At 33.4% G+C, this 26,309-nt stretch overlaps 1 protein-coding gene across 2 annotated transcripts in view; it reads right to left on the bottom strand.

The window, feature by feature from the left end:
- Window positions 1-5,290: 5,290 nt before the first annotated feature.
- LOC141541561 (cytochrome P450 2J2-like) overlaps window positions 5,291-26,309 on the bottom strand; it is a 39,615-nt gene continuing 18,596 nt past the window's right edge. For both annotated transcript variants that reach the window (XM_074265789.1, XM_074265790.1), the window contains exons 6-9: window positions 18,532-18,667; window positions 13,009-13,196; window positions 7,797-7,935; window positions 5,291-6,610 (exon numbers count right to left, since the gene is read on the bottom strand). In XM_074265789.1, coding sequence (XP_074121890.1) covers window positions 6,429-6,610; window positions 7,797-7,935; window positions 13,009-13,196; window positions 18,532-18,667 — 645 coding nt within the window. In that variant the 3' untranslated portion in view covers window positions 5,291-6,428. The remainder of the gene's footprint in view (window positions 6,611-7,796; window positions 7,936-13,008; window positions 13,197-18,531; window positions 18,668-26,309) is intronic.

The following is a 26,309-nucleotide window of genomic DNA, read 5'->3' as shown; positions in this document are numbered from 1 at the left end:
CTTTTGGGGGTTAGCCAGCCTGATGTGCATCACAATAGTTGATGCTTACTAATAATCTAATTTCTTTTTAGGGTTAGCCCTGCACTCTCCAACTAGCCACACTTTAATGGCAACTTCCTTTCGGTTAATTGTGAGTTCTACCAGGGAACTTGTCTTTCCCCTTGTTAAGTGCTAACTTTTCTATGAATTTATCCTACTCTTACCAACACAATCAAATCATTGCCCCCAAATTTGGAGAATTTCTATCCTTACAAATTCTTTTGAGATAACTCAAGACACTGGCATGTAATATCAAAATACTCTGGGATATCATCCCAAACCCCCTCATTTGTTGGCCTGCTGCAGGGAGATCTAATGTAATGTTAGAAATGGATTGACATTTTGTTTCCATAGTAATGAAAAACAAATAAGAGATTTGAAACTTAAATTAGAAAACTGAAACCCATAAGGGCATCAATGAATAATCACTGGTAGAGTTTAATTATCTTCCCCCAAAAAAAACAATGTAAGCTAGTTGGGGGCAGGGAGCAACTTTTCTATTTGGGATGATGGTCTGAGATTTGTAAAGGATTTTTTGTCTTTTTGTCCATACCTTCCTCTGTTGCCTTCCCCCTTCTAGAATGGATACTCCTTTAGTGCAGGGACTGGCTTGGTAATAAAGGGTGCAGATTCATGTTGAATAATTTCAATAACATAAAAAAGTGGGAAATCACAGGAGGGACTTGTGTTTCAGAATAGGAAATTAAATGGAGTTTCAAAAGTGGGTCTACTCATCTAGGCACTCATTCTTGCAAGAATGTAAAATAAATCTTTCCTGAATTCATCAGTGAATCTGGAGTTTTGGGTAAGATATTTTATTTCTTATAATACCCTATTACCTTGACAATCTTACCTACCTTATATGAAGAGATTCATAGGGTCCAGGGCCAGGGAAGTGATTGTTGTGCTGGCCTAAATCTTGTTCACACCTTCCTTTGTACATAGTTCTATGCAAAAGAGTTTTAGAGATGATCCTGGTAATCTATAGAGGAGGGAAGACTCATCTAACTTTATAGCTTTAGAAAAGGTATTAAGACCAAAGCTGAATAGAATCTGACTTTTAAATATTAGACTTAAGAGAAGCAAAAAAAGTTAACCAGGAAAGGAAAATCATAAGGGACTTGATAAGGTTAAACTTTTTTTATATTCCTACATGGGAAGATAATACTTGTGACTTATAAGAACTTTCTCATTATGAAGTTAATTAGGAGACTATATAGACAGCATAGGTGTGAATTGAATACGATGGGATAATAGCTAAAATAAAGATGAGAGAAGATTCATTTGGGAGAAAAAGAAAAGAAAGAAACTATAGATTATCTCCTTGTAGAAATAGTTTCATATCTCAGTTAGAAAGTGATGAACAAAATGGAATAATTCTTAAACTGACCTAGCAACAATTAATCCCTAATTCAATTTCTAACTTTGGAGTGACCATAAAATCCATTCTGGAAAGTGGCTTTAAATGGCTATTTAATGAATCTCATATTGAGATGCTGCTCTGCTTCCTGAGAATCAAAAGTGGAATTTTACTCATCAGCTCTTGCAGGTTATGAATGCATACAGTCATACAGTTTATGCACCACTTGCTCTGAAATTTTAACAGTTCTGAGCTAAAAGAGGAACAGCTGCTGTACACCCAAGGGAAAAAAATAGCACTGTTTTTCCTTCAAGCAAAGTACTCAGAAAAAAAAAAAATCCCTTCTTTAATTCCTCTTTCAAATCTTCAAAGTCTTATAAAGTTGGGGGAAGTTTCTCCTTCCCTTTCTGTTTCTTAATTTTGGCTATAATCCTTAAGCACATATCACAGATAAGGACATATTGAATCTGAATGACCAGAAATCAAAGTTCAGATTTAAATGTAACTTTCTTTGCTGATCTAGAATTTATCCCACTTATCTCACTTAATTTATTCTGACCCAATTACTTACCTGAACAAGTTAAAACAAGAATTTTCCTAGAAAAAACATTTCTTTGCTTATTTTACCTAGCTTTCTCCTTTGATCCCACTTTTTCCCCACTCAGAATAAAAATACTTACTTGCTGTCTTATGGAGTTTCCTTAAATTACTGTCTGGTAAGTCTACCTGGACAAGTGGGGGAAAAAAAAAAGAAAAGAAAAAAAGAACTGATAATTAGATCTTTTTCAAATAATGATCTCTTAGCTATTGAGAGCAAAAATTCAAAAACACATAAGACATATAAAGTAACCCAGAGAATATTTAATTGATGCTAAGAGGGAGAGCATCACATCATGGCCAGAGTATTAGAAAAAAGCTCCCCCTTGTGGAGAAATTCTCTAGTTGGGTCCAAGAAAAAATAATGGGGATTTTTTCTTAAGAATCTAGGCTGCAGATTTTTTACTCCTTCTGTGGTAGCGATACTATGACAAATTAAAAGCTCAAAAAACATAATTTCCGGGTAATGAATAATTCATTAATTATGGATAACATAATTTTAATATATTGAGATCACTGATTTTCTCTTATAAACCAAAGATGGATCTTGAGGGCCCACTGGAAATTAAAATACTTTTGTCCCAACATACATAATCAACTCTAATGAACAATTAATGAGAGATTGAATATTATAAGGATGAGCTTATTCTAATAAAGGGTCAGATTTCTTGACTTTGATTTTGCAACTCTTGGACAAAGACACTCTTCTCTTTCTAGACAACCTTCACCTCAGATATTCTAGACAAAACAATCAGTCTTGATTGAGTAAAACAATGTTGGAGTTACAATAAAAATTCTACTTAAACATTTATTTCACCTGTATATCTTTTGAAATTTAAAATCCTGTAATTCAGTAGTCTTCAAAATGTTTTTGATTAAATATACTCTATCAATCAAGAGCATCTAGATGGAATCATAGTACATATATTGCCAGACTAGAGTGAGAAATACTCTGTATGAGATCCAATATGGCCTCAGAAACTAGCTGAGCAAGTCAGTAAATCTTTGTTACTTCACTTTCCTCATATGTAAAATGAACTGGAGAAGGAAATGGGAAACCACTCATATCTTTCCCAAGTAAACCGCAAATGGGGTCACAAAGACTCTGACACAACTGGAACAAATAAACAGTCAAAATATGTTGAGCACATCTCTACTATTTATAAATTACCTGCAAGTTCTTCTGTCCTAGTAGAAGAAATAAATCACTAAAACACACAAAACAGTCATTTCAAAAGGATGAGATAAAATGGTAAATATTTTCAAAATAAGTATCTTAGCAAAATTAATATAGATGAATTATTCTTTACTGGTTTAAAGTTTTTTGGTCATTCTATTTTTTTGTGTTTTTCTGACTGTCATAACTGAAAGAAAAAAGTCCACGACAGTTCAAACAGAAATAAACAAAAACAAAAATCCTCCCTGTTTTTATTAACTCTTATTTCTCATTTTTGCTGCTACCCTTCAGCTATGAGAAAAGATTTGTTCAGCTGGTATATTTCTGCCTTCTTTTATGCTAACCCATTCTTCCAATAAACTTGTAAATTTCTGGGAAACCCATTGAAACTCTCTATTCGGAAGATTATTAACTATGTTAAAAATTCTGTTTCTAATGGTATTTTTAATTTGCAAATGTCAAAGGGATTTTTTTTTCATATGTGTATGTTCCCAACTTTATTTTTAACCACAAAAGCTTTGTTTTCAAATGACCTATTCATCATGATGGCTTCATACTGTCACTAGCTAATATCTCAACACATAACATAAATGTTCAATTTTTGGCTGTTCAGTAATTTTAGTCATATCCAATACTTTGTAACCCCCCCACACTTGGGCTTTTCTGGGCAGAGACACTATGGTGGTTTGTCATTTCTTTCTCCAGTTCATTTTATAGACGAGGAAACTGAGACAAATAGAATTAAATTACTTGCCCAAGGCCACACAACTAGTATTTATCTAAGGTCAAAATGGAACTCAGCTTTTTTTGATTTCAGGCTCTGAACTCTCCACTAGTCTGCCTATCTACCCAAAATGTAGTCTAATGTTTCTCATTAACGATGGTGGATAAAGATTGGTATTTCTGATGATCTTAATATATTTGAATGTTTTGACATATCTGAATTAGACAAGGTGCTACAATAATTAATTTGCCTGTTTTCAGGTGGTTAAATAATGAAGCAGTGTTAGTGTGATCTTTAATATGTGGTTTCTTGGCAGGAAAGTTGAATAGGGGGCCAATTAAGGGAAAACTAGATAAGTTTATCCATAAATTCACTTAATCAGGTACATCATACACAAGCATCTAACTCCATACCATGGCTATTTTTTCATTTTAGAAATGCATCTTCTCTATGTCTTAGTTTATTGAGTTCCTTCAAAAGTCAGTACAAATCATATCCTTAGTATGGGGACCTCTCTTGCATTAACATTCTCTATGCATAGTTACTATTATCTATCTCTCTGAGATTACCTCTAATTTACATTTTATATAATATATATGTATTATATATGTGTGTATATATACGTATTACATATGTGTATATATATACATATATCTATACATATATATACACATATATAATATGTATATATGTATGTATATATGTGTGTATATATATATATATATATATAGTTATTACCATGCTGTTCTCCCTTCTAGAAATTAAGTTCCTTGATTTCATGAACATATTCACCATAGTTGGTGCTGAATCAATATTTGTTGACATAACTTTATATAATTCCAATTTTTTCCTAATCATAATTTGGTTACCACTCAATATCAATATCAATTAATATATTGAATATTAGAAAAATTGAATTATTTTCTTAAATTTGGGTAAAAATACACATAGTTTGACATTTTAATACCTTCTTTCCATGTCCCAAATGATCATCCAGGAAAAAATTTTGGAACGCCTAGACCTCATTTTGTAGATTACTGCCTAGGGAGTGAGAGAAATCATCAGCACCATGGGTTACTTTCCATTTATAATTTTGACACTATCTACTGGCACATAGTAGGTCCTTAATCAGTGTTTGTAGAATTGAAATGAATTGATTTGAATTGAAAAGGTAATCAGAGAAATATAAAGTAACTTTGGACTAGGATTGTTGGTTCTATATCTAAAGACAAGCAGAGATTGTTCTCACCATCCCTTTTCCCAGGTTATTTAATTTTATTTTCAACCTTTGATTTGGAAAACTCCTTTTCCTCTCCTGTAACACTACTCACCATGGTCATGGTGTGGTCATGACAAAAATGTGCAAATAAAAAAAAAAATTGATACAAAGGAATTGCAAGTACATTTAATTTATTGGCCATGGATAGTAAACTGCCAACAAGAGAGATCCATAATGACTTCATTTATGAACTCAGAGCATTTTTACAGGTATAATTGAGGAATGGTAGAAAGGAGAACATAAAAAATAAATGAGGAAAATTAATAACATTTACATTTTGTGTTTAACTGGAGTATTATCAAGGGTTTTATTAACAGCATGGAAATCTACCTTGTCCATGCATCTCTGACACAAGCAAGGAAACTTTTCAGGGAACTTTTTAACAGATAACTAGAGCAAAGATGGGAGCATTCTGAGCCTCATGTGAATAATAATAGTGAAGTAATTGTGATTTAACATCAATAACAAGACTTTTCATAGGAAGAAACAACTTAGCTCATCACCTGATTTCACACTAAAGTTAAAGCAATAATGAACATGAAAGGCAGTTCTTTAGAAATGAAACAATTAGCAATATTTATTGGACTCTTTTTCTAGACTGAACACTGGGCTGGATGCTGTAAATCAAAATATAGAAAGAAAAATCTGTCTACAAGGGGTTCACAATTTATAAGGATCTCTTAGGACCAGCCTCATCAGCCTGGGGACAGCTCCCCTAACTCATGTAAACTCTCTGAAATCTCATGTAAAATCACATCCATTGTATGAGTTATAAACACTGGAAAGAAGAATAATTGAAAACAAAAACCCTATCTGGCCCCACTGCTGAGGCAGAGGAAGAAAAACACTGGTTCTCTGTTCAAAGAATCAGAGAGTTATCCATTTAGAACTGGGGAGACTTAAGAGATCTTCCTTCTCCTCATTTTAGTTTTGAAAACAGAGGCAGAGGTTCAAGGAGCTTGACCTAAATCATCCAGTTAGTAGGGGACAGGGCTAGGATTTGAACCAAGATCTTAAACTTCAAATTCAGTAAGTATTCTGTGCTTTTCTTTTGCTGGTGTTCATGCCTCTCCTTTTTCTGACTGAGAATGTTCACACTGGGCCACAGATACGCTCCCTTGGTCTCTCTCCTTTTTCTCCTTCTTTGACTTGATCCCTGTCCCCAGCCAAACTCCAAAGGCAGAGAGGATGAGGATGGCTCCAGATTTTTCCCTGTGCCCCTTAGAAGATCACCCCTCAGGCCTGGCTTGGCCTACATCTCTCTAGGAATGGCACAGATTTTGTAGGGGACAGGAGAGATGGTTAAGCCAAATCGGAAGTCCAGGCTCAGTTGGGTGTTTGGAGGAGGCTGGAACGTGAACTTCTGGAGCAGGCTGGTGAAGAAAAGGAAGAGCTCAGCCCGAGCCAACTGTTCTCCTAGGCACACCCGCTTTCCTGAAAGGCAAGGAGATCAGAAAAGACTAAATCCATTAATGCTTGGCACAGGCAGGGGGTTGGGAATCTCAAGGAGGTTGGGAATCTCAAGGGCGTTGAGTGAATCCTAACACTGGGATTGGCCAGTAACTAGCCCACAATCACAAAGCTAATAATGGTGAGAGGGGGAAGCGGAACCCAAGTCTTCTTTGCTGCATTTTTAATGAGAGAGGATACAGTGTTCATAAATAAGTACATATGAAATACCCACAGAATAAGGAGACCAGGAAGGAGGGGAAAAAAGGGGAGAAACCAAAAGGAGGTTATTTGTGGTCATCTACTCCAACCTTCTCATTTTTTAGAGATAAAAAATACAGGCACAGAGTGGATCTGAGTCATTCTAAGTCATACAACTAAGAAAAGGCACAATTAAAACTCAGATCCTCTGGTTTTCAATCTCTGTTTTTTAGATCTTGGCTCAGACCTGGAAGGAACCTTATTGACCATCTAGTCCAATGCCTTCATGTGATAGATGGGGAACCTGAGGCCCAGTTATTTCAATTAGGTTGTTCCAGGATATCCAGAACTTGCAGGTAGTGTCTAGGCCTGGGGGAATTCCGGGATCCTTGCAAAGGGCCTGAAAATCCATCAGACAGAACAGTTCTTTAAAGAGTGCAGAACAACCCTCACTGTCTCCTCAGAGGATCAGATGGCTGCCATGTCCCTTGCAGATTCACTTTTAGATTTATTTTCAAATGTTGCAGGTGTTTTGGAGATGAATGAAATAAATATGGACTTTGGAGATGTGCTGAGTCTATTGGATTCTAGAAGGCCATTGGAAAGAGTACAAGGATCTGGAGGCAATTTCATTTTGAACTTTCTAATATTGTGTGACTGTGAGCTGATCACTTACCCCCCCCAGCATATAATTCTTTCATCTGTAATTTGGGTACTTGTAAGCCCTCCCTCATGGGATGCCTACGAATTGTCAAAGAGATGTGATCTGTCTTGTAGACTTTAAACAGCTATCTAAAGGTCTGCTATTTTATCTTTGGTTGTGGTTTATTTTTCCCAATTAGTGACTAGTCTTAGTATGTCCACCATCACATGGATATGAGTTTCAGAAAGTAGAGTCTGCAAAGTTCTTCATGTTAACAAGATTGCTACCCCCAACCCTAGGGTTCACTTCTTTCTAAGTGTGGCTCACCCATTGAGAAAGGCAGAAAGGACTCTCTTTTCTTAAATTGACTGTTCTCCAGAAAATGTTCCGGGTTGAAGGTTTTTGGGGTAGCCCACTCCTTGGGGTCCCTGTGCAAGGCAGTCAAGTTGAGCAACACTATGGTTCCCTGGAAACAAGAGAAAATAACTCAGTATAAGGAACTTTGAGGAGGAAGAGATATGGCCCACCCTCTCATTTGACCGAAAAGGGAATTGAGAAGCAGAGGAGCACAGAACCTTCCAATGTCATACAGATGTTTAGTGGCCCAGCTTGCTATAGAACTATAGACTTCTTAAGGCAGGATCTTCCAACCTCTTTAGGGTTATAGACCCTTTGAAAGACTGGAAAGTCTTGGGATCCCTTTTCAGAATCATGCTATATTAATTTAAATAGTATTTTATTTTTCAAAATACACATACAAAGAGTTTTCAACATTTGTCTTTTGTAAAACTTTGTTCGAAATCCTTCTTCCTTACTCTCTTACCTCATCTCTCCCCAAGTCAGCAAGCAATCTGATGTATATTAAATATGTGCTATCCCTTTATTTTTATAATAGCTTTTTATTTTTCAAAATACATACAAAGATAGTTTTTAACATCCACCCTTGCAAAATGTTATATTCCACTTTTTTTCCCTCCCTCCATTCTCCCCCTACCATAGACAGTGAGTAATCCAATATAGGTTAAACATGTGCAATTCTTCCAAACATTTCTGCATTTATCATGCTGCTTTAGAACAATCAGAACAAAAGGGAAAAATGAGAAAAGAAAAAAAGCAAGCAAATGAACAACAACAGCAATAACAAAAAAAGTTAAAATACTATGTTCTGATCCACATTCAGTCTCCATAGTTTTCTCTCTGGTTATGGGTAGCTTTTTCCAACCCAAGTCTATTGGGATTTCCTTGAATTATCTCATTGTTGACACCAAGTCCATCACAACTGATCATCACATAATCTTCTTGTTGCTCTACAATGTTCTCCTGGTTCTACTCACTTTACTTAGTTTCCACATTTGTCATGTTGTATAAGAAAAATCAGTCCAAAAGGAAAAAATATCATGAAAAAGAAAACAAATCAAAAACCAAAAAAAGGTGAAAAATACCCTACTTTGATGCACATTCAGTCTTCATAATTCTCTCTTTGGATGTATTAGCTTTCCCATTTCAAGTCTATTGGAATTGCCTTGCATCACCACATTGCTGAGAAGAGTTAATTCCATCATAGTTGATCATCACACAATGTGGCTGTTATGATGTACAATGTTCTTCTGCTCCTGCCCACCTTATTCAGCATCAGTTCATGTAATTCTTGCTAGAATTTTCTGAAATCTGTCTGCTTATTATAGAACCACATTTTAACATGAACAAAATGAAACATGTAGGCTCACAAATGAAACTCATTATCTTGAAATATGATCACAATCTAAACAAAACAAAATTAAACAAATGAAGCTCATGGACTGCAAAATAAGAACCCTTACCTTAGAAAGTCATAATTTTAGAATTGGAAGGAATTATAGAGGTCATTGGGTCCATCATTCTCATTTTACAGGTGAGTAAACTAAGACATGGAAAGGTAGACTCAATTCAGGGTATGACATAGTGGCAGTAGAGGAAAATGAACCAAAACTTCCTTATTCTAAACTCCTTCTTTGGGTGATGTGTTTTCCAGCTGACTTCTGCCCCATTTGGGATCCCATTTTACCTTATACTTACTTATGAATCACACTGTAAATAAGTAAACTTCCCAGGTAACAATGTGCCTTTAATTTGTAAATCCATTCAGAAGTCCTGTAAGAATTGGTGTTTAGAAAAGTCAGGTGTCCAAGAGACCTATGGAACTGGTGATAAGGCAGCCCATTTAAAATTTCTAATAAAGATTGGATAAAATTTAGGATTATAGATTTTAGGGCTAGAATCCTTCTCATATTTATAGATGAAGAACAGACTGACAAGTGAAGTGACTTGTTCATGGTTAGAGAGAAAGCATCTGTGGTTGACTTTGAATCCAATCTTCCTAACTCTAATTCCGGATCTCTGTCCACTGATTCTTGTTCGGGTGGAACCTCTAAATTTATTGTGTTCAATTAAAAAGTTACACCTATATGTGTTTAGACAGACTGGTTTAAAAAGAGCTGTCCTTGTGAGAGGAGCTCAGAGGGTTAGACACAGATTGGGGCAAATGTTAGGGCAGAGAAATGTGTGACCAGAACTTCGTGTATTCTTTTGGTCTCTGGGTTTAGAGATCCCAGAATCAACATGGCAGCGACTTCTTTACTCATTATTGTGCTCTGTAATCCTCACAGTGTCTTACACATAGTTATCAACTCAATAAATGAAAAAGAAATGAAACTTGGGTCAGAAGACCTAGATTTAAAGCTCACAGTATTTAACACAGTGACTGGAATATAGCAGGTGCTTAATAAATGTTTACTACATGAAACTGCAATATTGATATGAAGAAAATTCTTTGGAGATAATGAAACTTTAAACTACTAGTTATTAAAATGATTTGTTCATCATGTCTTCCAATTAGTCTCCAAATACTAAGATAACTTTTTTAAAAGTTGCAGCCTGGATTAGAGCCTGGGCTCATGGAAAGGTTATTGGTTGAGTTGTCCTTTTATCCCAGGAATGCAATCTGGGTATAGAAGATGCAAATAACTCCTTCAGAATTGCCTTGTAACTGGGAAATCATTGCTCTCTGATTATATGTGATTGTTTTGACAGAAGTTTGGGAAAGTTTGCTATAGAGTCCAAAGTCATTGGAAGGATATTTTATGATCATCTAGTCAAACCATCTTATTTTTTAAATGAGCAAAACTAAGGCCAAAGGAGGTGTTACACATATTGAACTTAAGTGGACATAAACTATTTAAGCACAGGATTAAAATTAAACAGTCCCTCTACCTCCAAAACCAGCGGATTATTTCCTTATCTAATTGTGGGAATCAGGAACTTAAAGTTTCTAGTCAAAAGTATCTTCGTTTTTTTTTAATCATAGAGTCTCTTTGGCAGTCAGCAAGGTGAAGCTCATGAGTCCATTCTTTGGAATGATTGTTTTTTAAATTGTCTACAATTATTTTATTTTAAATAAATATTTCACTGTTTCCCAGTTACATATAAAACAATGTCTAGTATTCATTTTTACAAGATTTTGAGTTACAATTTTTTTCACTCTTACTCCCTGCCTCTCTCCCTTGCCGTTTTCTGAAAATGGTAGATGATTTGTATTAGGTTATTCATTTGCTATCATCTAAAACATTTCTATATTAGTGATATTTGTGAAAACATAAAAATGCAAAAAAGAATAAAGTGAAAAATATGCTTCAATCTGTATTCAAAGTCATAAGGTTTTTTTTTTCTTTATGTGGATAGAATTTTCCTTCATATTTTCTTCATATTTGTCTTGGTTCATTGGGTTGCTTAGAAGAGTCGAGTCATTCATAGTTGGTCATCATATAATGGGCTGATGCTATGGATAATGTTTTGTTTCTGCTCATTTCATTTTCCATAAGTTACACGAATATGCCCATGTTGTTCTGAAATCTACCTGTTTATCATTTTTATTGCATCTTACATAATATCAAAATTATTGGCATAAGGCCATTATTTTACATTTCCCTAATTAATTGATTTTCCTGTTTATTTTAGCAGTTTTCCAATCCTCCTCATCCCTTCTGCCAGGAGTCTGGTTCCTACTTCCCCAACTCTTTCAACTTAGAAATTTGCCTCACATTTGATTTCAAATTGTTACATACACATACATTTATATACATATATACATATGTATATATATGTGTATATATGTGTATATGTATATATATATGTGTGTATATGTATATATACGTGTATGTATATGTATATATATGTGTATATATGTATGTATATATGTATATATATACATGTATATAAATATATATACATGTATACATAAAAAATATATATACATGCGTATATATAATGTATATATACATGTATATATATACATGTATATATATCTATATCTATATACATGTATATATGATACATTATCATATATAGAAGGTATCTTGTTTTAGTTTTCTCCAATTATTTGTTAAATCAATTGTTAACATTTTTAAAGGTTTGGAATTCAAATTATATCCTCTCCCTTCCTTTTCACATTTGAACCTAAAGATGATAATTTAATTTTGGAGTGTATTGACTAGAAGAAATAATTTAGGTTATACATGTGCGCTCATTTAAAATGTTTCCATTTTAGCAATTATGTACAAGAAGATTTCAGTTTTAAAAATTAAAGAAAAAAAAGCAAGCCTGTATTCAGACAAAATCAGTTCTTTGTCTCGAGGCAGATACTATGTTTCATGATTAGTTCTTTGGGATTGTCCTGAATCCTTGTATTGATGGAGATAAGCTAAGTCATTCATATTTCTTTATCGTACAATATTTCTGTTACTATGTACAACATTCTCCTAGTTCTCACTTCACTTTGCATCAGTTCATTTTATTGCAAATCTCGAGGTCATTCATTATGAATTCCCTCTTCTTCCTTCCCTCTCATATCCCATATGTTGAAGCCAGTGGAGTATTTCTGAATTTTCTTAGGGCTACATTGAAATACATTGCAATCTGGCCACTACAAGTTATTTGTGCTGAAATATGGCATTGTGTCTACTGCCCATGGATATGCTGAAACACGTGGCAAGGGCCAATATTGTCAGCCATCTATTTGCTTAACTAGCATAGAGTGATGGCACTGAAGCCCATGGAGGTCTGACTACTGGAAGTTGTTTGCCCAAGTCTATGTTAAAACATATGGTGTTTTCAAAGCTGGAGTCTATCTGTTTTCCTGGCTGTTCTGAAACACATGCAGGGGGTTCTGGGGTTTGCCTGCTCCACTGAACTGGAACCCAGGATCAACCACTGCTTTAATAAAGTGAAACTTGTTGCTAGCTTTCTGGGATGCTTTCTTTGGTGATCTGTTCTCCCCCTTTACCTAAATGAGACAGATCTTTTCTGATGATATTTCTGGTTCTTGTGCTCAAAGATTGTTTGGGATACTATTTTATGGGCATCTGGAGGTGAATATGGGAAATATGTTCCAGACCAAGAAAGTTTTTTCAATAATCTTTGATTTTTGTTTCATCTTCTATTTTAATTCCTAGGACATATGTAAATCATAGAACCCCTTCAAGTTCATGACAAAAAAATACTTTACCTTTGGCACATGGTATCCTGCCAATGTGGTATCAAATGCGGCCATCCTGGGCACATTAAAAGGAAGAATATCACCCATTCTCTGAACTTCATGAACAGCTGCATAAGTGTAGGGCATATTCTCCTTATCAGCCATGGTGGGCTGCCGAGATTGGCCAATCACTCTGTCTATCTCTTCTTGTATTTTACCTGAAAAGAAGAAGGAGAGTTTTTTGAGACCCACATTATAGCTCTCATTTATAGAGTGCTTTAAAATTTGCATAACATTTTACAAATATTATTTCATTTGATCATCACAACTGTGCCAGAAAAGTAGTGTTACTATTACTCTTATTTTATAGATGAAACTGAGGCAAACATCAGTTAAGTGACTTGTTCAGAGTCATACATCTAGTTAAATTTGAATTCAGTCTTTTTTTCTCCTCCTATACAGTATTTTTCTGATCATGTAGGAGTAACATCTGAGATTGGATGGACATTTCACTAGATACTTCAGCAAAGATGTCAATCTTTACAGTCTAGAAAGGTAGAGATTTGATTAATTACAAATAAGGATGTTTGTATTGTTGAGAAAGTATTAGGAAAGTTTACTGCAGTTGGAGATGAAGATGTGGATTCAAATTTCAGCTTTACTAACTCGCTACCTGAATGTCCATGGGCAGCATAAAAATCTAGGAAGAAGAGTTTCCAAGAGAAAAAAAGTAATTGGCAATGTGAAAGAGAGGGGAAAGTGGATGAAGAATAAGAAAAGATCATTATATTTGGCAATTAAGAGATCATTAGTTATTTTGAAAAGAGTGGTTTCAGTTGAATGATAAAAATTGCTAGATAGACTAGACAAAAGGAAGTGAATGCACCACTTGTTGATGGCCTTCTCAAGAAGTTTAGTCATGTACTATCTCTTACATTAACAACTAGTTAATGGGCCAGAAAAGGAAAATGACAAATGGTGTAAGTAATAGGAAAACTGATTCAATAATTCTATGAAGCAATTTGAAAACATGCTTAAAGGGCTATGAAATTATAAAATCATAATCCTAACACTTTTGAACTAGTAATACTACTACTAGCATGTATTCCAAAAGAGATTTTTTTAAGTAAAAGGACATATCTATACAAAGATATTTGTAACAGTTCTTTTGTCAAGACAAAGAAAATTGGAAATTGAAAGGATGCCCAACAATTGGGGAACAGCTAGATAAATTGTGATATGTGATTATAATGGAAGACTATTATTCTATAAGAAATGTTGATCAATAAAATCTGGAAAAAGTCCTTCATGAGCTTATGCAAAGCAAAATGTGTACAAAGTAATCACAATGTGGTGGGATGATCATCAATAAATGACTATTATTCTCAGCAGTAGAATGAGCCAACACAACTCTGATGAATTTATGATGAACAATTCTGTTTATATCCAGAGAAAGAATTGATTGTGTCAGAGTACAGAACGAGGCATATTTCTTTTTACTTTATTTTTCTTGAGATGTTTTTTTCCAGGGGTGGGATAGGGGATATTTATGTTTTCTTTCACAACATGACTTTTATGGAAATGTTTTGTATAACTTTACAAAGTGGAAGTTAGAGAGGGAGGAAGAGAAGAAAATCCAAACCTCAATATTTTTACAAACAAATATTTAAAAAGTGTTTTATGTGTAACTGGGAAAAATAAGATATTAAATAAATGAATATATACATATATGTATATATATGTATGTATACATCTATTTATTTTGTTGAGGCAATTGGGATTAAGTGGCTTTCCCAGGGTCAGACAGTTAGGAAGTGTTAAGTGTCTTAGAGCTGATGTAAACTCAATTTCTCCTGATTTCAGGGTCAGTGCTCTATCCACTGCACCATTTGTCTGCCCCCATGAATATTAAAAAAAAAGGTTTAGCCACAAAATAGAGAACTAAAATGGGACAGTAGTGGTGGATCAAGTGCAGTGCTATTTTTTTTTTTTCAGAATAGAAGACTCTTGGGTATGTTTGTAGGTAATAAGGAAGCAGTTAGCTGAAAGGGGCTGATTAGGCGATAAAGGTAAGAATGGGAAAGATAGAGATGACAATCTGTTAAAGAAAATGGAATGGAATGGAATCATTTGTGTATCTAGAGGAGTTTACCTTGACAAGGAGAAAGGTCACTTCTTCATGTGAAGAAAAGGTGAAGAAAACAGTAGTGGCAGAAGATATCTGGGGGATGGGATATGAGAGGGAAGGGAGAAGAGAGAACTCACAACGAATGACTTCAAGATTTGCAGTAAAATGAACTGATATAAAGCGAAGTGAGAAGAACCAGGAGAATGTTGTACATAGTAACAGAAATATTGTACAATAAAGGAATGTGAATGACTTAGCTATCTCCAGTAATACAAGGATTCAGGACAACACCAAAGAACTAATCATGAAACATTTTATCTGCCTCGAGACAAAGAAATGATTTTGTCTGAATTCAGGCTTGCTTTTTATTTCTTTAATTTTTTTAAATTGAAGTCTTCTTGTACATAATTGCTAATATGGAAACATTTTACATGAATGTACATGTATAACCTCAATTATTTCTCCCACTCAATACACTCCAACATCACATTATCATCTTTAGATTCAAATGTGAAAAGTAAAGGAGAGGATATAATTTGAAGTTCAAACCTTTAAAAAATGTTAACAATTGATTTAACAAATAATTGGAGAAAACTGAAACAAGATATCATATATATGAATGTATGTGTATGTAACGATTTGAAATCGACTATGAGGCAAATTTCTCAGTTGAAAGGGTTGGGGGAGTGGGAACCAGGCTCCTGGCAGAAGGGATGAGGAGGATTGGAAAACTGCTAAAGTAAACAGGAAAATTAATTAATTAGGGAAAGTAAAATAATTGCCTTTACAGCAATAATTTTGATATAATTTAAGATGAATTTTAGTAGACATGATCAATATGGTTTTGTGATTTTTCTTACCAGTATATGAGTGAGGGCTAGTGATAATGGAAGTGAACCAAGCCTGAAGTTTGAAAGGGAAAGATGGATGATGCTATAGTGGGGAAGTATAGCTTGAACTGCTTCATCAAAGAGTCGATGGAAAAAGGAAGAGAATGTGGCTAGTATGAGGATGGTAGCCTTGGGGTCAAGAGATTGGCCGTCTGTTATGGGTCAGAACTTGAAATAAGGATGCTTACAAGGTACTAACTAAGTGGAACTGATGAGACAATGGTTATCTAGTTTAGCATGGTTCAGTATGATTGGTTTAATCTTACAACAAATAATGGTTTCCTAGTGATAAAATGATTGGTTTATACTTAGTGTGGAGCATATAACCAGGGACTGAGAGCCACAGAGGAGAAGCTTTCAGAGGGCAGAGAAGACAGGTGGGAGTTCAAGCTCTCAGAACCAAGGACAGACATTCATTTGATCTTCAGTCAGGCCACTGGTGGCTGCTCTCCTCCTGCATTTCCCCAATGAAACCAAGACTCTAGGAAAGTCTCTAAGAAAGTTATTCAGCCCCAGGCAAGGAGACAATACAGGATTGGGACTTTAATTCCTGGCGACTCTTATGATGATTACTCTAACTGAAAAGAAGGCTGCTCCAGAGACCCCAAGAAAACTGAACCAATAGAACATTACAGCAGTCGAGAAAGTCAGAGGGAGAGATGGAATATCAATAGATTGAGATCATATAATGAAATTTCAAAATTCATAGAGTGAATTTATAGGCAATGGCCAGATTGCCCACTTAAAAAAAAAGCTTATAATTAGCTTTTAACTTTAATATATCATAATATATAAATAATTCATATCACACATATAATATATAGTAATAATATGTAATATACAACTAACGAGAGAAGTTTATAACTAAATTAATGCTTTTTTGGCAATGTAATATTTAGCCCATTTCTCCTCATTCTGCCATATTCATTGTAGAAGCAGGAACTGACTGAAGAGGAGTGAGGGTTATTTTGTATCATAATTTTTGTCAAGAGATACTGTGGCCATAGAATTCAGCACTTGGAATGAACTGCTTGTTAAGTTATTGGTTTTTTATTTGACTTTCTTTGAATTCCTAATAATTAGTCCTGTGTATATCACAAAGTAATTACTTAATAAACACTCTAACTAAATCAACTCAAATACCTTGTCCAAAGTCTTATAATGACCTACATGGGAAGCCTGAACTAGAAAACAATCTTCTGAATTTTAATTCAGTTTCTCTTACTCCCAGATCTCTGCAAGGAAAGACGAATTATTTCATTCTTTGTACTTATGTTGTCAGTGCTTGACACATAGTAGGCACATAAGTACTTGATTTGATTTCCAGGATGCTAAATGGATGATGAGAAGGCAGATTAGGTAACAGAATCTCAGATAGTAGAAGGATTTTGTTACCTTAAAGGGAACAAAATGTATATAGTCCAGGGATTTCCAATCTGGGAGCTGTAGATTTCTCCAAGTGGTTAATGTTAGGGAATCTATAAATCTATAATCAGTTCTTGGATCCCTATTCTGATCTTTAGCTTAAGGAAGAAATGAGATATGAGATACCCAATATCACTGGATACTAAACAATGAAATAGAATTTCTGATCATGTTCTGACTTTCAGAAGATGAAGCTCTTAAGAGATCGGCAGCTAGGTGTCCCTGGAGATGGAGCCTTGAGCTTAATTTCTCTCAGCCTTCAGTTTCCACCTCTGTAAAATTATGGGTTGGGATATTGTGGCCCTCTATAATAAGTTCTAAAGACCTTATGAACCTGAAGATAGATCCCTGGACTTGGAAACATGATGACTCCATTTAAATCCCACCTTAGAAATTTCCTACCTGGAAGGCCCTGAGAAAATAAACAATTTCTCTCAGCCTAGGTTTGTACATTTGTAAGATGAAGGAATGGGATTTTATGGTCTCTAAGATACCTTAACATTTTAAATGTAAAGACCTTATTACTATTTTTAGATTGAATTAATAATGCATCCTTCACTTAAATATTTCTATTTTGAAACCTCTGGAAACTTGATATTCAATAGGATGCAAACACATTTTTAAGTATTACTTTTCAATCAAAAAGTAGTTGTACATGAAAATAATTAACTATAATACAATAGAGTTTAGTATTCATGTAACACTTTCAGAAGTATAAAGCACTTCATATTTGTTAAGTTGTTTGATTTTTCAGAACAACCCTGTGAAGTATGAGTTTATTACTGTCCCCATTTTAGAAATGTTAGGTGATTTGTCCAGGATTTCATAATTAGGCAGGATTTGAACTTGAATTTTCTTGACTCCAATTCTATATTCTCTTTACTGCCCTAGTTAGCAACTGACATCATATGGGGAATTGAAAAATGTTTTCATGTTAAAAAGGGATCTGCATGATTATGAAAAATAATAATCACTGCTCTATTACAATGAGAATTGAAAGAAGAGAATGTATGAAAAGTGCTTAGCAAACTTTTGAACTCTGTAAATTTTTTAGGGCAGAATTCTACAGGGAATTCTACAGGGGTACGTAACCTGATGCAATCACTGTACCTTGGATCTCTGGATAAAGGGCCATATACAGCAGTGCCCACCGCAGAGTGGTTGAAGTTGTCTCTGTCCCAGCAAAGAAGAGGTCCAGGGTGCAGAAGACTAAATTTTTTTCACTAAAACTAGAATGGATGTTATCCTTAAATTAAAAAAGCAAAGATCAATTGGTTAACCTCAAAAATAATTATGGCTCTCTCTAAGCATGAGGAGTTGTATCTTCAATGGGGCCTTGGAAAGATCAAGATGACAGATCCTGGGATTTCCCTTAACCCTCAAGAATATAGTAATTGTTCCTAAGAATGAAAGTTCCTATTTCTTTTTATTTCTTTGAAATATTAATTTTTCAATTATGTATAAAGACAATTTTATATGGATTATAACAAATGATAAATTTACATGTAAAAACAAATTTTGTATAAAAATTTAAGTTCCAAATTTTCTCTCCCATTCCTTCTCCCTCGCTAATATTGTAAGCAATTTAATATAGGCTATATATACATATATATATATATATATACATATATACATATATATATATATACATATATATATGTGTGTGTGTATGTATTCATGTAAATATGTTCTATATTATTCATAGAAACAGAACAAATGGAAGGACACCATAAAATAAAAATAAGATGAAAATAGCATGCTGATCTGCATTCAGGTTTCATCAGTTCTTCCTGAGTATGAAAAGCATTTCCCATCATGAGTCTGTTTTGTTCTTTTTGCTGAGGCAATTGATTCTTTTGGATGTGTCTTGGATCATTATAGTACTGAAAAGAGTTAAATCAATCAAAGCTGATTTATTGCACAGATTTGTATACAATGTTTTCCTGGTTCTGTTCACCTCACTTTGCATCAGTGTATGTAATTCTTTCCAGGCTTTTCTGAAATCCATGTGTTCATCATTTTTTATATCTTAATAGTATTCCACTACATTTACATAGCACAATTTGTTTATCCATTTTCCTACTAAGCCAATTTTCAATTCTTTACCAGCACAGAAAGTTATGCTATAAATATTTTTGCACATGATCATTCTTTTTGGATTTTTTGGTTCTCTTTGGGAGATAGACCTACTAGTGATATTGCTGGATCTAAAGGTATGCATAGACTGATTGCCTTTGAGCATCGTTTCAAATTGCTCTCCAGGATTGTTGTATCAGTACCTCATCATGGTATCCCTATGCAATTAGTTTGCATTTCTCGAATCAATAGTGATTTAGAAGATGTTTCATATAACCATAGATAACTTTGATTTCTTCATCTGAAAATTTTTGTTCATATCCTTTGACCCTTCATGAGTTATGAAATGACTTGTAATCTTATCAGTTTTTACAGTTCTCTATATATTGAGCAATGAGGCCCTTATCAGAAACACTGGTTTTAAAATTTGTTTCCTAGCTTTCTGCTTTCTTTTCCTTTTAATATTGCTTACATTGGCTTCATTTGTGCAAATCCATATAATATAATCAAAATTATCTATTTTAGATTTCTATCTCTTTTTTGATCATACATTCTTCACTTCTTCCTAAATTTAACAGTAAGCTATTCCTTGTTCTCCTAATATGTTTATGGTATTATCCTTTTTGTCTAAGTCATGCCCCATTTTGATCATATCTTGTTATATGGTATAAGAAGTTATTCTATACCTCATTTCTGCCAAACTGTTTTCTAGTTTCCCCAGAGGCTTTTTGTCAAATAATGAGTTCTTATCCCAGAACCTGGATTCTTTGGATTTATGAAACATTAGGTTATTATTATGATCATTGACTACTGTGTCTTGTGTGTCTAATCAATTCCACTGATTCATCACTCTATTTCTTTTTTATAGCTTTTTATTTACAAGATATATGCATGGGTAATTTTTCAGCATTGACAACTGTAAAATCTTTTGTTCCAATTTTTCTCCTCAGGTAGACCAATACATGTTAAATAAGTTAAAGTATATATAGAATACAATATATGTATACATGTCCATACAGTTATTTTGCTGCACAAGAAGAATCCGGACTTTGAAATAGTGTATGATTAATCTATGAAAGAAATAAAAAAATGCAGGTGGACAAAAATAGAGAGATTGGAAATTCTATGTAGCCATCACTCTATTTCTGAACCAGCACCATATAGTTTTGATGACTGATGCTTTATAATGTATTTTGACACTTGATATAGCGAGGCATTCTTCCTTGGCATCTTTTTTTCATGAATTACCTTGATATTCTTGATCTTTTGTTTTTCCAAATACATTTAGATATTATTTTTCTACATGTATAAAGAAATTTTTGGTAGTTTGTACAATATGGCACAGAATAAGTAAATTAATATAGGCAGAATTATCTTTTTTTATTATATTGATTTGGCTTAAACTTAACTAATTGATATTTTCCTAAATGTTTACATCTGATTTCATTTGTGTGAAAAATGATTTTTAATATGGATTCAGAGTTACTGGTTTTGTATTAGCAAATAGACTCTCAATAGAATTTCTCTTTCTATCTCTTGTTTCTGGGCTTTGTTGCTAATGTATAGAAATGCTGAAGATTTATGTGTTTAATTTGCATTCTGCAATTCCTAAAGTTGTTATTTATTTCAAGTGGTTTTTTAGTTGATAATCAAGGATTTGCTAAGTATATCATTTGCAAAGAGAGAAAGTTCTGTTTCCCCATTGTCTATTTTTTATTCTTTTGATTTTTTTTTTCTCTTATTGCTAAGGTTAACATTTCTGGTACAATATGGAATAAGAAAAAAATGGGCATCCTTGTTTAATTCCTGCTCATATCCAGATTATCCCTATAATAGAAAATGCTGTTAATGGTTTGGGATAAATACTACTTATCATTGTAAGGAAAGTTTTATTTATTTCTATTTTAATGTGGGTTTTTTTTTTTTTAACAGAAATGGACACTGGATTTTGTTCAAAGCTTTTTTTTTAATTTTTTTTAGTCTGAGATAATTATGTGCTTTCTGTTAGTTTTGTTACTGATATGGTTAATTATGCTTATGGTTTTCCTAACATTGAACCAGCCCCAATATTCTTGGTATAAATCTGTCTGGTCATAGTGTATTAATTTTATGAGTACAGTAAATGTACTCATGTAAAATTTTTGGATTCATTAGGGAAACTGGTTTATATTTTCCTTTATATGTTTTGGCTCTTCTTGGTTTAGATACTTACACAGTATTTGTGTCATAAAAGGAATTTGGTAGGAATCTTTCTTTGCCTATTTTCCCAAATAATGCATGTGTTATTGGAATTGATTATTATTTAGTAAAAATCACTTACATATTCAGCTGGACTAAGGGAATTTTTTCTTGGGGGAATTCATTGATGGATCAATTTATTTTTTCTAACATTGGGTTATCTAAAATTTTTATTTCATATTTTTAATCTAGACAAATTATATTCTTAAAATTTATCCATTTCACTGTCAAATTTATTAGTGATAAGTTTTTTTTTTCTGATGATAAAATCATCTTTTTATTTTTGATATAGGAAATTTATTTTTCTTTTTAAAAGCAACATAAGCAATATTTTATCTTTTTTTGTTTTTCATAAAACCAGCTCTTAGTTTCATTCATTAGTTTTCTTTACTTTCAATTTTGTCAATCTCTCCTTTGATTTTTCAGGATTTCCAATTTGGTATTATTTGGGAATTTTAAATTTGTTCTTTTTCTAGTTTTTTTTTTTTTTTTTTTTTTTTAATAGTAGGATAGCTAATTCATTGATCTTCTCTTTCTCTGTTTTACAGATGTAAGCAATTAGAAATATAATATACATTTTTTCCCTCAGTACTGCCTTGGTTGTATTCCCTAAATTTTGGTACTTTATTTCATAATTTTCTTTGTTGATATTATTTATGGTTTCTATGATTTATTCTTTGATTCATGAATTAGTTAGACTTAAATTAGTTTCCAATTAATTTTTAATCTTTCCATGATCATTTATCAAATGTCATTTTTCTACATCATCTGAAAGGGATATAGTTAATATTTCTACATTTTTTCATTTTACTCTAAGGCTTTATCTCTTAATACAAGGTGAATTTTTGTAGGTGCCATATAATGCTGAGAAAACTGTTTATTCTTTTTTTGTTCCTGTTCAGATTTCTCAAGTGACCTATTATGTTTAATTTTTCTAAACTTCTATTCACCTTCTTAATCTCTTTTTTTGTTTAGATATCTCTAGTTCTAAGAGAGGAAAGTTAAGGTCCTCTATTACTATGGTTTTACTGTCCATTTCATTTTGTAACTCATTTAACTTCTCCTTTTAAAAATTTGGATGCAATTTCATTTAATACATACATTTTTAGCATTCATAGTATTTCATTTTCTATATAGTCCCTTGTAGCAAGATGTAGTTTCATTTCTTGTCTTTTTAAATTTGATCTTTTTTTTTTTTTTGCTTTGTCTAAGATCATGATTTCTACCATTCCTTTTTTTAAACTTTAGCCGAAGCTTAATATATTCAGCTTCAGTCTTTCACATTTATTGTGTATGTGTGTGTGTGTGTGTGTGTGCTTCAGATTTGTTTCTCATAAATAACATATTGTAGGATTCTATTTTTTAATCCATTTTGCTATTTTCCTTCTGTTTTATGAGAGTTCCTCCTTTTCACATTCAGTTATGATCATTAATTCTGTATTTCCTTTCATCTTATTTTTTCCCAGTTTATATATTTTAACTCTCCCTCCTTTTCACTGTCTCTCTTCTCTGCAGTATTTTTTTTCTGTAGACCACTACCCTCAATTGGATTTCCTTCTATCAGCACCCTTTTTTCTTGTTTCTCTCCATTTCTAATCCCATATACAAGATAGATTTACCCCAAATTAGGGTGTTTGCAATTCCTTTTTTGAACCAAATTAAAAGAGAAAAAAGTATGATATCATACTCAATTTTACTCATGCCTTTTAAAATATTGCCTCAGTAATAACAATTTTAAGAATACTATTAATAATAACTAACAATTACTAATATAAATGATATATTTTCATATACAATCAGTAAACAACTTGATCATAATTAGAACCTTATAGTCTTTAATGATTTCCTTCTTTTTTAGAGTTTTGTATCAAATTTCTAATGATATTTTATTTTTTGGTTACAACTATCTGTCTTTTAATACATCAAAAATATTTTTTTCATTTATTACACCCAACAAGATAACTTATTCTTGGATGGAACTGCAACTTCTTTGTTTTTTGAAGTATAAGTTCCAAGAACTATGGTCTCTTAATATAGAAGTTGCTAAGTTTTGTGAAATCCTGATTGCTTTTCTGAAGTATGCATTTTTTTTTGTTGCTTGCAATATTTTCTCTTTAACATAGGAATTTTGAAATTTGACCATGATAGTCCTATAACTTTTCTTCTTGAGATCTCTTTCATTTCTGGAAATAACAGAACATTCTTCAATCTTCCCTCACTTAGCCATCTGCTGTCCTTTAGATGAAAATTTGTAAAGTAAAAATATCTGAGCTAAATATTTCTGAGGTCAAATTGCTTGAGGCCACAGTAAATAAAATGTCTCAAGGCTTAATCTGCTTCTCTCAGGGTCTACAATTTCTTTATTCATTGGATTCAGCCTGAAGATGTTTGTTCTTCACTGAGATCAAACCTCTGCTACCAAAATCTTTTCTATTTTCTTCCCAAGATGTTCTAAAAGGACCACACCAAACTCTTTCTTTTTGCTTCTCGATATGTTCATTTTGTGGCGATTTTCTGTCTAGAGAAAATCTGTAGAGCCTGACTTCCTCTGCCATCTTCCCAGAATGCTTTATTCCTCTTGGATTTATCTTCCAGGCTAGTCCTTTTTCCCTATGATGTATTTTACATTTTTTAATTTTTCTTTTCTTTTTTAAAAATATTTAACTCATTGTTGATATCGCATAAATTCATTAGCTTCTACATGCCTAAGTCTGATTTTTAAGAAATGTTTTCCTTTAGCTTTTGTACTTCCTTTTTAACTTGGCCAATCCTACTTTTTCAAAGGCTTGTTTCTTTCAGTCAATTTTTGTGCTTCCTTTTCCAAATTGGGGCTGTTTTTCATGATTCACTTATGTAGTTGCCATCAATTTCCCCAATTTTTCTTCTCCCTCTCTACTTTCATTTTTAAAAATAAATTGTGAACTCTTCCAGAAGGACTTTGGGGGCTTGAGACCAATTCATATGTTCCTTTGATGGTTTATATATCAAGGTTTTGACATTGTTTACCTCTTCTAAGTTTCTATTTTGATGTTCCTTGTAGCTTTTTATAGTAAGAGCTTTTTGCTATTATTTTGCTCATTTCTAGTCTGTTTTGTGACTATTTAAAATTGAGCTTCTTGTATGGGGACCAGTAACTTGGTGTGGAGGTTTGCTACAGGAGCTTCAGGGCTGTCAAATCCCCTGTTACACTGAAGTCTCCTGACCTTTTAGTTCCTGTTGCATCAAACTTCAGGGGCTGACAACTCACCTGTTGCAATACTTACAGTTTGTCTCACAAGCCACTAGCCTGCTGAGCCTAGTTCCTGATGTGTGCTAAGGATAAAACCTCCTGATGACTTAGTGTAAAGTCTGGGCTGGCTCCCTGGAGGCCTCAGAATCAGCCAGAGTCAAAATAAGCAAAAGTCCTTGGTATTTAGGGGGAGAAGTAAAGGAGATGGACAAAAACTGCCAGGAATTTTGCCAAAGATCTTTCCTTGATTCTAGAGTCCAGAATCTCCATGAATCTCCACACTTTTCTTCTCCTCTTACTGAAGCCAAATGACGTTCTCTCACCCCTTTCATTCCACCCCCTAATCTTTACCTATAATTCTCTTAACCCCAAGCATTGAGAAGAGAAATTCCAAACATCCTAATAAAGTTATTGTCCAATAGGCAATTAGCCTGAAGTGCTCAGTTATCTGATTCAAGTGCACCTATTTAGAGTTTCAGCCCTTTACATCTTAGCCCTTCCACTGCCTAAAGTGGGCTTTATTTCTATTTAACCCAAATGAGAAAGTTCTTTCTTGCAATCCTGCTAAGTTATCTCACCTTGGAAAGTTGTTTGAACCTTTCATTTTTATAGATTTTTTCACTGCAGAGTTCATTTTATGGATTAATTTAGAGCTATTTCCAAGGTAAATGGGGAGAACCCATTTCTGTCCCTAACTTGGGAGGCTTATTGTGAGTGCTTTTCTCATCAAAGCCATGCACATAGGTAGGAACTTTGTTTTATAGGTAAGAAAACAGAAGTTCCAAGACCTTTGGTAAAATTGTCCCAAAGACATAAGGCTAACAAATAATAGGAATCCCTGACTCCTAACCAAAATCTATCACTCTTTATTCCACTGCTCTACTTTGTGTGTATGCACCTCTCCCAACAATCTTCCCTCTTCTTAATTCTATAAACAAAGAAAAAAGGGCTGGTATGGAGTTCTAGTTTTTGGAAGGTGATTATGATGATTTTTCTATCATCTGAGTAGGATATGTGCTGGTCAGGATCATAGAAATATATATATATATATATATATATATATATATATATATATATATATATATATATATATATATATATATATATATATATAATATTTGAATCTGTATTTGTTTGGATTGAGTTTTTCCTCTCCTTTTTTCTCTTTCTCTTTTTTCCCTTTCTTTTATCTCTTCTTCTCTTTCACTTTCACTTTTTCATTCTCATTCTCCTCCTACCCCTCCTCCCTTTCCTGCTCTACCTCCTTTTCCTTCTCTTTCCCTTCCTTTTCCTTATTTTTATTTCCTTATTTTCGCTCTACTAAAGATCTATCCATATGCCTATT

This window comes from Sminthopsis crassicaudata, chromosome 4, assembly GCF_048593235.1.
Source record: "Sminthopsis crassicaudata isolate SCR6 chromosome 4, ASM4859323v1, whole genome shotgun sequence".
In the NCBI taxonomy this organism is placed as follows: domain Eukaryota; kingdom Metazoa; phylum Chordata; class Mammalia; order Dasyuromorphia; family Dasyuridae; genus Sminthopsis; species Sminthopsis crassicaudata.
Note: the sequence above shows the minus strand (reverse complement) of the source record. Positions and strands in the feature narration are given on the sequence as shown.